Source organism: Euprymna scolopes, chromosome 46 (genome assembly GCF_053919585.1).
Source record: "Euprymna scolopes isolate OS-2025 chromosome 46, ASM5391958v1, whole genome shotgun sequence".
NCBI classification, from domain to species: domain Eukaryota; kingdom Metazoa; phylum Mollusca; class Cephalopoda; order Sepiida; family Sepiolidae; genus Euprymna; species Euprymna scolopes.
Window position 1 is genome coordinate 164,849,870 of NC_136527.1, and position 15,316 is coordinate 164,865,185.

Genomic DNA, 15,316 nt, shown 5'->3' on the forward strand with positions numbered 1-15,316 from the left:
TTTTTTTTATACAAATAAAACTTGTTTGCATGCACACAGAAATAAAAACCGAGTATGTAATATTTTATTTCTGGATAGTATTGACCACCACACCAATAGGTGTATCAGAATTTTTGTAGGAATTTTTGACACCTCTAACATGAAACTGCGAATAAAATATAAAAAAAAAACTCGTAATTTCTCTTTTAAAAGTGGGTTGTTTATTTCCTTTATGGATTATACTTCCAAAGTACACTATTAAAGTTGCATAAAAAGTAATAGAAATATTATTGTTACATGCGTAGATTTGTTTATGGCGCGCACACGCGTGTAACAAAGATGCCCACCAAAGAATAATACAACTTTTATATCTCGATAACCTCTTATTTCTGCAAAATTTCAATGCGATTTCCGTATTCAGCATAGTCGAAAACTTTCAAAGTTGTCATTTAAAAGAAAATTGTGGAGGTGGACCTAATCTAAAAAATGTACCTTTTTTTTATTTTCTTGGTTCAAATCGATTTGTGTCACTTATTGTCGTTTGTACAATTCCTTCCTCTCACTGAGTTTTAAATGAGAAATATTTATAATATGAGAATTATTTGGATTAAACAGACTTATGTTGGCAGTATTGCAGTTATGCTTTGGTAGGTTCGATAACTCTTGACGGTTCATAATTAGTGTTACACCGTCTAATGTTCTTATCCTGGACGTTCGAGTAGTTCGACTAATCCAAATAAATAATAAAACGTTCAGTCATAGAAAAACCCCGCTTTTCATTTTTTAAAGAATCGTATATACAAATATAAATTTTTTAAAGAATCGTATATACAAAAATAACTTTACAAAAGAAATGGCAACAAGCCATATTAATATTGACAAATATTATCTAAACTTGATAGGAAAACAATTCGACACACTTAACTAAATGAACGAACGGGTATTTTTACACGAGTGACGAAATAATGATTACACCGTGTTATTACGATGACCTTATTCATTGTTGTTTTCTTTTTAAATAATTTCACGTTTAAATCGTGTTTTTCATCTTTTAATTTGGATTCTTTTATATTTTCATATATTTTATTTCTTAATGAATTGGACACACAAAGCAAAAGTTGTATCGATTTACTAAAGAAACCCTAACATTCAGTCATAAAAAAAACTGTTTTTTTTATATTTTCATTTTTTAAGAATCATATATACAAATATAAATTTTTAAAAAAAATCGCGACAAGCCTAAAATATTGACAAATATTATCTAAACTTGATAGGAAAATAATTCGGCATACTTAACTAATGAATGGGCATTTTTACACAAGGAACGAAATAAAGATTACACCGTTTTACGATGACCTAAATTCATTGTTGTTTAGCCGTTGATATTTTCTTCTTTAAATAATTTCACGTTCAAATCGTGTTTTTCATCTTTTAATTTTGATTCTTTTATATTTTCATATATTTTATTTCTTAATGGATTGGACACACAAAACGAAAGTTGTATCAATTTACTAAAGAAATCCTAACAAACAAAACACCTTTTTCTGTTTTGAACACAAAAGAAAAACGAATTCATCCCGAATGAAAGGTAAGTTATATTTGTTCTTTATACACTTAAAATAAACTTTAAAAAATTACATCCAATAAATTTTCAAATAAAATTACACTCAATAATATTTTTAAATATAAAAAACAAAAGCAGTCGGGCGAAAAAATCGATTTCGCCATACTTTGGAATAGACGGTTTAATCTAGGATTAATCTCACATTAAAAATAAAAAAAGGCTCTAAACATAGGCACCGCCAAAAATGGCCGCAAAATGAAGTTGTTGTTGTTTTTTAAAACTAAATTACATTTATTAAAATCCATTATTTCTGAGTAACTTTTTTTTTTTCCAGAAAGATAAAACCCTGAATTTTATCATATAGAAAACAGAATAATGTAAAACTTTTTCTACTATTTTAATCCAATTTTAAATGTTAAATTTTCCCAAAAAGTTAACAATTGACATTTTTTGTCTTGCACAAAAAACGTACTTAAATATTTAAAAAAAAAAAGGTTTTTGAAATAATTAATTTATTTATTTATTGTCTAACTAAGATTTAGGATGATTTTCTAAGAGAATATGCAAAAATATTATAATATAAGTACCTGAATTTCAAATAATTCCACTTATTCATATAGGTAACCAGATATTTCGCGTTCATGTAGAGTCGAGATCGACTCTGTTTACGTTTGCGGATTATAAGAAGAAAACTATGGAAGACCAAACAGGCCAAAAAAACTTATTTTTCAGTGACGAAAATTTCAATGTATTATAAAGCTGAGGCTGGCCAGTACCAGATGGGTGACCATTTGTATGAGTTTGGTTTTTAATGTATATGTGTGTGGGGGCCAGACTCCCCAAAATGGGGGGGGGGCAATTTAAAGCAGAATAAAAAAAAATTATTTCAGCGCGTTTGGTCCACCGTAGTCGAAAGGCGGCAAACGTTTTCAAACGGGATCGAAAAAAATGATGCTATTTTTAACACAAAGGGCACAACATTTATCGAATTTTTTTTTTATATATCAATTATTCAAAGCATGCCCTGTTTAATAATGGTCATGCATTATTCGGCTCGCTAAAAAAAAATTGTTAATTTATTTATCAAAAATTTTAAAATGGCTTTTTTCGTATAAATATTAAAAAAAAAATTTTTTTGTTTTGCTTAACTTAAATTAATTATTTTACTTAACATATTCACCGAATTTCACACTTCAAAACTCAAAAGCGGGATAATTAAACACAATCGAAGTTCTGATATTCAGACGTCAAAATAAGGTATGCAAACAATTTTTTTTTTTTTTTTTTTTTATCTATAATTCTGTCCCTTACAACAACACAATATGTTTTGTTCAGTTTCAGATGATTATTTTAAGCATATTTGTTCCCACTTCAAAACAAGGGGGGGTTTTGTAAGCAACAAAAAAATATATATAAATATCGTTTATGAAAAATAAGTACACTGTTATAAAGTTCATTCTTCTCCTAATAATCGCTGAAAATTTCGTATTGATCGGATAATTACCTGATTTTTGGTAGATTTTTAAAAAGACGGTCCGTCAAAAAGTACTGACCTGCCCCCCCCCAATTTTGGCGGTGCCTATCTAAACATATATTTTTCAATTGTGTACAACATGTGTTTATTAAAGTAAAAATTATGATTTCTAAACAAATAATAGTAATTACCAAATACATATTTAAGGTTAAACACATAAAATTTTGAATTTTGTACAATAATTTCAACTAAGCACAAAAGAGTTTTTCTTTTCGATAATTGTTTTAAGATTTTAAAAGAAATATTTTTCTGTCTTTCGATAAAAATTTCGTTTCATTTTTTGTTTTATCCAATATTTTAAATTTTAGCAAATGTTGGCATCACTTTCTTTTTTATAAACTTTACTTAAAATGTGTATCCATTTTATTGGCCATCACAAATTAGTAGAAACTTAATGTAGAAACAAATACTGTTAAATCTTTATCATTTCACTAAGCGTAGTTTATTATCGAAAATAAATTAAAAATGGTCATAGCCATGTTTTCTTGTTCTAACGTAAATTCATCAATAAATTTTCAAAGTAAATAAACGCTTTAAAATAAGTATACAATGTAAAAAACTTATCCAATTGCGTAGAAGAGTTTTTTCGCCTTTAGTAACATTTATTTGTAATATACTGATTTTATTTTTAATACTTTTCTTTTGTTATTTTGATCTTAACAATAAAATGACTCTTTTTTTTATTAAATTGTTAGGTGAAAGTATACCACACAGAAGGACTTCTCCTAGAAAAAATTTTTTCGTCTTTAGTAACATTTATTTGTAATATATTGATTTTATTTTTTAATACTTTTTTGTTTTTGTTATTTTGGTCTAAACAAAAAAATGGCTCATTTTTTTAATTAAATTGTTAGGTGAAAGAATAACACACACAAGGGCTTCTCCTAGAAAAGTTTTTTTCGTCTTTACTAACATTTATTTGTAATATATTGATTTTATTTTTTAATACTTTTTTTGTTATTTTGGCCTAAACAATAAAATAGCTCATTTTTTTAATTAAATTGTTAGGTGAAAGTATAACACACACAAGGGCTTCTCCTAGAAAAGTTTTTTTCGTCTTTACTAACATTTATTTGTAATATATTTGTTTTATTTTTAATAATGTTTTTTTTATTATTATTTTAGTCTTAACTATAAAATGACACTTTTTAATTAAATTGTTGGGTGAAAGTATGCATTACTTTATGTTATGACTGGCTTTCTAAATATTAAAATTATTATCAATGAGGGGGAATTTTCATTTGAAATTATAAAAAAATATTACTTACCTTCAATGCCCCCCTATTTGAGGAGACAGATGCAAAAGCACCTCCCCCTTTGTGATTGTTAAAGGTTAGAAACTGAAATGGATAAATAATTTAAAGTTGAAATTTAAACAAGTGAAGCATGCATGGTCCATTATGAGTGAGGCATAAAAAAAAAATGACTAAGTTCAGCATTTGCCCCTTCCCCACACCATTTAGCCCCCAAAGTCCCCAAGGGACGTCAAATACTGGTGAAAACAAACAAACGGTGCAATTTAAGACCTTAACACATGTAAATTTGAGTTATGTACCATGGAAAAAAGAAATAGTCATTTATCAAATATTTGCTCCCCCCCCCCATTAAGCTCCAAAAGTCCCCAAGGCCTTAGCATATTTACATTTGAGTTAAGCACCATGCAAAACTGCTAATACATAGAGATACACGGACAATTAGGGGCAAATATGGTAAAGTAGTCCCCAAAATGGAGTGTTTTTATCAGCTCTAAAACAGCCCCTGGGGCACACCCAAGAATTATTGCAAAGTATAGACAACCAAAACTGTATAAAAATCAGTAAATTATAACTTTCCAGAAAATTTTATAAAAATCCAAGGCATCAATTTTTTTTTAATAAGCACAAAAGTGTCAATTTTATCCATTTTAACAAAAAGGCATGACTAGGATGGCAACCAAATTTTCCCCGGAAAATCCGTTCTGTTACTTTTTTACTCATATCATGTTTAATGTTTGTACGAATCGACGAGGATACAAGCGCCTTTAAATCATTTTCAGTGGGAGTGTAATTCTTGTCGATTCATACGTTGATTTATTTGGAAAATTATGTGAGTTTGTCAACATTATTGTCATGTGCTGCAGAAGTATGAATCTAGAACAAACTTTTTATTAAAAAAAGAAGAAAAAGATCAGGAAGGAAAAAGGGACAAAAATGGTCCAGTCGCTGATTACTTACTATTTATGACTTTTGGAATGTTCCTTCATGTGTATTTTATATGTATATGTGTGTATACGTATGTATATGCATATGTGTGTATATGCATATTTGTGTGCCTCTATGTGATTATGTTTGCATGTGTGTGCACATGCATATGCATGTTGACGTACATCTGTATGTACGCATGTGTTTATTTCCATGTGTATCCGGGGTGTAGAGAACTCCCATAAGCCGTGGTGAAGGCAACCACTCTAGGAGAAGCCAATCTCTGAGTTAAAAAAAACATAAAGCGAGAGACCAGTACCCGCATTAAGCTGGTCTGCATGTTGACATGTTGCTGGCTATCTTGCTCTTGCTTGTTGCTGGATGTCAGCATTTTGAACTGAAAGAGAGATTTAGCTGTCGTACAAAGCTTGTTGCTGGATGTCAACATTTTGAACTGAAAGAGAGATTTAGCTGCCGTACAAAGGTCTGGTGTGTATGATTTTTTATTATTATTTATTCTGGAAAATATTTGTGTGGCTTTTCATATTGAATGCTAAGAGAAAAGCCACACAAATATTTTCCAGAATAAATAATAATAAAATATTATACACACCAGACCTTTCTCTCATAAACAGACATCTTTTACCTACACACACCAATAATACAATAATCTATAACACACTAAGCTTGTTGCTGGATGTCAACATTTTGAACTGAAAGAGAGATTTAGCTGTCGTACAAAGCTAAACCTCTGTAACACCATCTTGTATAGATACTCCCTCAGGCATTTGTCTATAAAAAATGGTCCTATTGCGATGGAAAAGTAGTGACGTATGTAGGCCTGAAATGCTGGAAGCATGTAATAATTGATCTACCATCATTACATGTATCTCTGTATATATGTATATATAGGTATATGTATGTTTATGTACATGTGTATGTATATGTGTGCATATCTATGTGTATATGTATACATATACGTATGTGTGTATATATGTTTGTATGCATATGCATGTGTGTATGTGTATATATATGTGTGTGTGTATTTATGCATGTATGTATGTATGTAGATGTGTGTATGTGTATGCATGCATATATATGTGTATGTGCATGTATGTATATGTGTATGAGTGCATATGTATGTACGTGTATGTATATGTGTATGAGTGCATATGTATGTACGTGTATGTATATGTATACGTGTATGTATATGTAGGTAAGTGTATGTATATATATGTGCATATGTGTACGTATATGTATATGTGTTCATGAATTTGTATATATGTGTATTTATGTGTATATATATGTGTGTTTGTATATGTATGTTTATTATGCAGTGTGTATGTATATATGGGTGTATGTTTACGGATGTGTATGTGTATATATGTATATTTGCGTTTATATATTTGTAAGCCAATGACCGTCTTGTGTATGTTTATGTATGTATAAGTATGTGTATGTATGCATATTATGTAATGTGTATGTATGTATGCATATATGTGGATTATATATATATGTGTGTATGTGTATGTATACGTGCATGTATATATATATGTATTTATACCACTGACCGTCTTCAGTGTCATGTCTATTCGAGCATGTGAATTTTGCTAAAGTCATTTTCGGCTCATGGACTTTCACTTGCAATCATCATCATATATACATATTTATATCTATATATATATATATATATATATATATATATATATATGTGTATATATGCATATATTTTCAACTTCTTACCTTGTGAATGGCGAAATGAGAGTTGGCAGTTACTAGAAACAATCCTTCAGAATGTTGTAGAGTTTAGAGTTGCTTACTGGTTCTTATAACGTGTTTAGTTTTCCGGTATTATCATTTTGAATGATTAATTACTTGTGTTTTTGGAACATTAATTATTCTTTTCATCACTAAATCGCTGTTGTTTGCAATACCATGATTGTTAGTTTGTTGCTATGTAACATGCATTTGTTGTTTTGTAACATGTTGTTGTGTAACATTTTGAAATTTGATTGTTTAGCATGCATTCATATCACCAGTTGATCATAACAGAAAATGCGAAGAACAGGTTAAAATTGCGAGTTATCAGCAACCCTGTGGAAATTAAATCATTTTTACTTTTAAGGTTTTTTTTACTCTGGAAAAATAATATGCGTGTGTGCTTGTGTATTTATCATTTGATTGTATGATTGTTTTTTCTTTTCCCACAAATATAAATAAAAAAAATAATATATATATATTGTTTGTGAGAGCGCATGTTTCCGTACAAATATAAAAATTATAAAAAGTACTAGATAACATTTTCTCCAAGATATATCATATCGTAATAAATGTCTGTAGCAACAGCTTCTTAGCTGATATAAAATATCCCGTTATTTTACTATGTGTTTGGAATAAAATTAATCTTGACAACAATAAACAAACAGAATTCTGATATACTAAAACTACTGATTTATTTATTTTTCTTTAATTTACAGATGTTCATGCTTGAACGTATCTATTGGATGATTTTCTTAAAACATTATTACATGGAAAAGTATTGATTTATGTGGAAGACTGCAGTAACATCATTGAAAACATTTATTTTACTGGATATTATTTAACAAATCCTTTGAAATTCTGTTAAAATCCACACATTACTGTGAAATAATGAAGAGATTGAATTGCAGAAAAATATGTTTAAAATACAGTGTGTTTTTTTTAAAGTACAAGAAAGTCTAACACAAAAAATCTCTTAAAAAAGTAACAATAGATAACAGTTATAGTTTAGACTCAGAAAATTAACTTTGGTCAGCAACATGAAAACGCATTCTTGTGAAGTGTGTGGCTATTCTTGTTCTCAAAAAGCACATTTAGTGACACACATGAGAACTCACACTGGGGAAAAGCCACATTATTGTAAAGTGTGTGGATACTCTTTTTCTCGAAAATCACATCTAGTGAGACATATGAGAACTCACACTGGGGAAAAGCCACATTCTTGTAATGTGTGTGAATATTCTTGTTTTGAAAAATCAAACTTAGTGAAGCATATGAGAACTCACACTGGGAAAAAAACGCATTCCTGTACAGTTTGTGGATATTCTAGTTCTGAAAAATCAAATTTAGTTCAACATATGAGAACCCACACTGGGGAAAAGCCACATTTTTGTGAAGTGTGTGGATATTCTTATTCTCAAAAAGCACATTTAGTGACACACATGAGAACTCACACTGGGGAAAAGCCATATTCTTGTCGAGTGTGTGGATATTCTTGTTCTCAAAAATCATGTTTAGTGACACACATGAGAACTCACACTGGAGAGAAAAGGAAGGAAAGGGGAAAGTCACATTCTTGTAAAGTGTGTGGATATTCTTGTGCTCAAACATCAACTTTAGTGAAACATATGCGAACTCACACTGGGAAAAAACCGCATTCCTGTACAGATTGTGGATATTCTAGTTCTGAAAAATCAAATTTAGTTAAACATATGAGAACCCACACTGGGGAAAAGCCACATTCTTGTGAAGTGTGTGGATATTCTTATTCTCAAAAAGCACATTTAGTGACACACATGAGAACTCACACTGGGGAAAAGCCATATTCTTGTCGAGTGTGTGGATATTCTTGTTCTCAAAAATCATGTTTAGTGACACACATGAGAACTCACACTGGAGAGAAAAGGAAGGAAAGGGGAAAGTCACATTCTTGTAAAGTGTGTGGATATTCTTGTGCTCAAACATCAACTTTAGTGAAACATATGCGAACTCACACTGGGGAAAACTTTACTTACTCAGTATTTGAGAGATAAAGAACTTACATTGTACGATCGAATATCTATGTATCTCATATAGACTTCAAGTGTAGGCCCCAGGTTGTGGGCCCCTTAGTTTCTGAGAACTTCGACTGAAGTAAAATAAAACATAAAAGGGAAAAACCACACTCCTGTGTGTGGATATTCTTGTTCTCAAAAATCAAAACATATATACATACAAAACATATACATATGCGAACTCACACTAGGGAAAGATCTCACTACGGCTACCCCACAGTTTTTCCGAGGAGTGGTGCACCTTCTCCAAGTGATATTTCCTCAAGTAATAGCACGAAGCTGGATACTCCACCAGATTAGAAAAATTCTTGTCCTGTAATCCAGTAAGACCATGAGACCAACATGAAAGCTATACTACAACGTATAAAAATGGTTAATTGGGGAGAGGAAAATTATGTTCTAAATTTCTTTACTAACTCAGTGCTTGAGAGATAAAGAACATTAATGCAACACTGGAATATCTATGTATCTCATATATATTTGAGAGATAAAGAACTTACATTGTACGATCGAATATCTATGTATCTCATATAGAGTTCAAGTGTTAGCCCCAGATTGTGGGCCCCTTGATTTCTTAGAACTTCGACTGAAGTAAAATAAAACAAAAAAGGGGAAACCCATATTCTTGTGAAGTGGGTTAATACTCTTTTTCGAATAAATCAACTTTAGTTATACATATGCGATTAAAAGAGCCCTCGGATGTAAATTTAAACTATAATAGAATCATGTGTTATCCCAAGGAAGAAGCCCCTTGATCTCTACAAACTAACAAATGTAAAATAAAAAAAGTAAAAAATCATATGCTTGCAGCTTGTCTAGATATTCTTGTTCTCAGAAATCAAATTTAGTGAAATATATGAGAACTCACACCCAGAAAATGCCACATAAGTGCAAAGCGAAAAAGTCAATTACGTGAACAATGTGTGCATATTCTTTTTTTATTAATTAATGAAAGAAAAGACACACAAGTTGTTGAATATTCTTGCGAAATATGTGTATCGTTTTAGTGTAACAATTTGCATTTATTCAGAAGATAAATTTTCGTTTATTAGTATCACATAGAACACAATAAAAAGACTCGTGTGTGATTAAACTATGAAACAAATGAAAGCAGAGAATATAATACAATGGTTGGTGAAAGCATTCTTAATGAATATTGTCATGAGCACACAACAGCGAAGCATAAAATACAACAAGAGGAAGTATAAAATTGTTAAAAACGACAAAATCTAAAAAGATATAAACATTACAACGATTGTTTTAAGAGCAAATGGACTAATAAAATCTATAAAAATTCATAAATAAAATTTATGGAAGACCTGCTGTGAATACAGATACACGTCTTAAAATTGACAATATCTAAACTTTAAAAAACATTCAAAAATTAAATATTTGTTCCAAGATTGAACATTTTGATTTCATGCAATGTTTAAAATAAACAAATCCATCCACTATTTTAATAATTTTTCGTGAATAATGCGTTAAAAAATAACAGATGACAAAAACCATATTTGTTCAAAGTATGTGTGTAGCATGAAAATAATAAAGTCTATGTCTCACTGTAAAATAAACATGTCATCATAATAAGCATGGGGCAGTACATAAAAAGTTTAAAAATGGAAATGTTACTGAGAACGTCAAATCCAAGGATTCTCAATCACAGTGCTTACTGAGAACTTTCAACAATGAAAATAATTAAACAATACATTTTATTTGTATCAGATTAATATTTACAATTTTATTAAATATTGATTTATTTATAATTGTTATACTTGAAAATCATTAAACAATACATTTTATTTGTATCAAGTTAATATTTTCCATTTTATTATATATTGATTTCTTTATAATTGTTATACTTGAAAATCATTAAACAATACATTTTATTGGTATCAAGTTAATATTTTCCATTTTATTATATCCTGATTTATTTATTATTGCTATATTTTAAACTCATTTAACAAAACATTTTATCTTTCCAAGATAAAATGTTTTGGAAGATAAAAAAGTTTTGAAAGATAAACAAAAGTTTCATCAAATTTTACAAGCAGGTTGAATTCTTGATGCGATGAAAGAAAAAGGGAGTCGGAGTGTATATTAAGTTGCTTGAAGGAAGGATCACTTATTATAGTGGCCCTGGACTTAAAAGAAAAGTGTGGATGAGGGATTCTTTGAGGTCTCTTATCACGGCTGGAGAGGGCCATTAGCTCGGCTAGCTAAGAAGTTAATCTAGGCATTTTAGGAGTCCAGAGTCTGGCAAGATTTGACACTGTGTGGGTCATGGTCAGGCGGGAAACACAAACTCCAAATTGGCACCTCTACCTTTGCACCGACTCATTATTGGTCCCCTAACACCCTTGTCCCTTCGCCTTTACATCCACGCCTTGGAATTTCTTTTAAATTTTGCACAAACATTAAGCATATGATTAAAAAAATAACAGAACGGCTTTTCGAGAAAACTCCGGTTGCCCCCGACGGTTACCTTTTAGGTTAACATGACTAAAATTGACACTTTTGTGCTTATTAAATAAATTGAGACCTTTGATTTTTATAAAACTTTCTCAAAACTGATTTCTATTTTTGTTTGTCTATACTTCACGATAACTATTGGGTGTGTTCCAGTGGTTCTTTTAGGGCTAATAAACACATTCTATATTTGGGACTATTTTACCATATTTGTCCAAAATTATCTGTTTATGTCTGTTTAGCAGTTTTGCAGGATGCTCAACTCAAATTTAAATATGTTAAGGCCTTGGAGACTTTTGGGAGGTTGGCAAATGATGGATTTAGTAAAAACTATTTTCTGCATGGTACATAACTCAAATTTACATATGCTAAGGCATAAAACTGTGCCATTTGCCAATTTTCCCCAGGATTTGACGTCCATTTGGTGGAAGCTGAACTTAGTCATTTTTATGTCTCGTCCACTGTGTACTCACGGGAGACCATGCATGATTTACTTGTTTTGTCTATGTTCGACCACAGGTTGCTGGAAGTAATCTTTTCCTGTAACATCTGATCTTTACCTTAAGCTTGTACTTGAAGATAGAAGTCAAGTCCTGATCCGCAAAAATTCAATCTCATCCTCCTCATGATGTCTCAATGTTTATATCACCATTCTGTCTATGGCCAGGATCACGAGAATCACAACTAGTTTCTCCCTGCCCTATGGTTGCTTAGTGCCGTGGATGATGTAGGAAACCTCTAGGTCAAGGAAAACTTGAAGTTGTTGAGATGACTTGGACTTGGCGCCAAGCTCGACTGGTAGCGGATCTTCTCCATATGTTGACGAGCAGGTCATCGGTGGCTTCCTTTCACTAGTTCCTTCTGGAGTTCATTTCTTGTAAGTCGTGAAAGGTCTCTGAACCCTGATAGTTTCTTTTGTGTGACTTTACACTCTCAAGATCTGTATGTTGCTCCATGGCTTTTGATGTACCTCGACCATGTGGTAAAAGATGAGGTTGGGAAAATGGTCTCGAGTACAGCGTCCCATGCAGACTTCACTGTCAAAAAAGCCAGCCTCTCGGCATCTCATTGACACATCAAGTTTGGCAGCCCCAAGCCTCCTTCAAACGGATACTGAACATAGACTGGTATGTGAACCCAATGTTTCCCCTTGCCCCAAAGAAAAAAGGACAGCTCGCTCTATAGGGATTTTAGATAGTTTGCAAGTAGAGGAAGTACAGTCAGTCGTTAAAGGATGAGCATAAAGATGTAGGTGTCGCATGACTCCAGTCAACCCTTAAAGGATACTTTTCTTCAAGCCCACGAGTCGATAGCGGCTTTGATTTTTTATTTTACCTCAGACCAATTCGTTTTTTAGCTGGAAACCTGGTCTGAACAACACGCCGCAGATCCAAACCGGACCGTCCGTCCAGCTGAAGGAAACAGGAAGGGTGTCGGTTCCCCTCCAGGCCCTCAACCACAAATCTGTTGACTTGCTGCGGTTCATTTTGACCTGTGGTTCTTTTATAATGTATGAGACCCACTAGCACTGTCCAACGATGTCCTTGAATCATGACACAAAAACGGTTATGTCATCAGCGAATGCAGAGGCCCTGGCTTTCAACTCAGCCGGTAGAGCAATTTCACAGGCAGGACCAGACTTTCCACATCACGCATTAGATTGTGAAATAGCAGCTCCAACACAAAGACGTAAAGCAGAGGAGACAGTGGGCAGCCCTGACGCACAAACCGAGAGATGGCGAAGGATTTTGAATGTTTCTGTTTACATATACCGCTGCCATTGACACCCGGTACAATATGGAGATCCATTTGTAAAAGTCCTGTTTGAATCTGGTTGCTACTAGAATAGATGCCAGTGGTTGACCTAATCAAAAGCTTGGGACTGATCTAAATTTATCAGCGCAGCTTCCGTGTCGTCTTTCATGAATCTCTCTAAGACGGTATGGTTCTTTTAAATCGATCTCCCATTCTTTTTTTTACAGGGTTGTCACCACTTATCAAAGTCCAGAAGCCACTTGGGGATAAGGGTTATTGTGTGTACAGTAATCAATGGGATAATATCGTAGTAATCGTTAGTAATGGAGATTTGATAAAATGTCTTACTTAAGGGGTGGTTTATCAGGAATCTGTTTATGTTGGACGTAAAGACTTCTAAGTTGTAGTCAGGTGGGAAACAACCAAACAGAAGAGAGTTCCACAGGTGTGCATTTCTAAGAAAGAAGCTTTGTTCATGGAATCTACGTTTTGATTTAGGCAGAGATAAAGAGTGGGGAAAATTATTAACAGTGGTTTCAGCTAGACTGGTGTTTTTCGTGAAAGATTGGCGAGGGGGGCAGAGATTGGAGCTCAGACGAGCACCAGTTGTGGAAATAACGATAAAAGAAAAAATAGGCTCGCAACGTCTTTCTGCGGGAGAGAAGTTGCAGGGAAGAGAAAAGGACATGCCCAATAATCCCCAAAGTCTATTTTGTAGTCTGTCAAGGCAGGATATGCTGTTTTTAGCAGCTCCTGCCCAGATGTCGCAGCAGTACTCCATCCTTGGACGTACTTGGCTTTTATATAGATAGAGAATTGCATCAGCAGTGAGATATCTTCTGGAGCGGTAATAGGATCCTACCATTCCATTTTTCCAGCTAACTTGGCAACAGACTTGATGTACGTGTTCCATTTCAAATCAAGAGTAAAAGTCAATCCCAGAAGCTTGTCATTCACGCCATACTTTTGCTTTAGTTCGACGAAGTCACCGATAACAACCTGCAACTGATTTGATAAAAACTTGGTCGGAATCTTTAGCTTTGTGCTTAGCTGTTATGGGTCCGTAATCATCTAATTCTTTCCTGCAATACCTATCCGTTTTCCTCCGCATTTGAATTGATTTGGGAAGAAACCCTCGGCAACCGAATATTCATCAGAATCAGTATCAACATGAGAGAAAATCTCAAATACAATTCATGAGGCAGACCATCGGGATTTGTGTTTGTTGTGAATTTATGTTGTTCATCTCTAAACGACCTTGACATTGAATCATAGTAGGGTAAAATGTAAGCTTCTTTCAGAATTGAAGAATTTAGTGAAAATGTTGGTAAGTTTAAATGATAGTAAATATATTGTAATGAATTGTTGTTATTGATGAATGAAAATTTTGCCAAAATATATGGAGGTATTTTAGTTTGTATTAATGTCTATTTGGTGGTGAGTATAAGAGTGTGATATAAAAACAGTTGTGGTAACAAAAAAAATATGCTTACCTTGTCTTAGGGAAATGTTTTTTTTTGTCATTAAGACCGACCTTGTCTCACATTTGCTTTCATGGGGAAGCAAATAAATACCTATATTAACCTTGCAGAGGATTAAACGGTGATCATTATGGTCGTTCCACCAGAGCGGAACTCTTCCATTGCACTGCGGTTGGTTTCATCTTTGAGATCGTCCAAAATGTGGATGACTCCGGTGCACTATTTCTAAGTGATGGGTTTGCGTACGCGCTCACCTCAATAATGCAATCAAAATCAGATACCCCCCCCCGCTTTTTTTGAGCAGAAAACCATCGATTTGTGTAAGGACATCCTCTTTTTTTTTTATTCCCAGTCGCCTATTTCGATACACGCCACAAAACAGCCCGTTTCTCTCGACCAGGATATCATCCACATCATTTCTAACGTCCAGATATTATCTGATCTGCATGTAAATATCACTAACGTCGTTTCCAGAACCTATAAATCTCGTAAGAATAAGAAATCCGACTTGCTGTCACTTTCAACTTCTAAAAGTGTCTTTTTTC

General features: G+C 32.7%; 1 protein-coding gene and 1 non-coding gene across 2 annotated transcripts; both read left to right on the forward strand.

Annotated features, from left to right (window-relative positions):
- Window positions 1-1,464: 1,464 nt before the first annotated feature.
- Window positions 1,465-10,764, forward strand: LOC145271377 (uncharacterized). The gene is made up of 2 exons (XM_080126917.1): window positions 1,465-1,567; window positions 7,735-10,764. Exon 2 carries the CDS (start codon window positions 8,056-8,058, stop codon window positions 9,046-9,048), a length of 993 nt encoding a protein of 330 aa, XP_079983043.1. The 5' UTR covers window positions 1,465-1,567; window positions 7,735-8,055; the 3' UTR covers window positions 9,049-10,764.
- Window positions 10,765-14,866: 4,102 nt separating this feature from the next.
- Window positions 14,867-15,030, forward strand: LOC145271709 (U1 spliceosomal RNA). The gene has a single exon (XR_013866100.1). It is a non-coding gene; the product is annotated as a U1 spliceosomal RNA (small nuclear RNA).
- The last annotated feature ends 286 nt before the right edge of the window (window positions 15,031-15,316 follow it).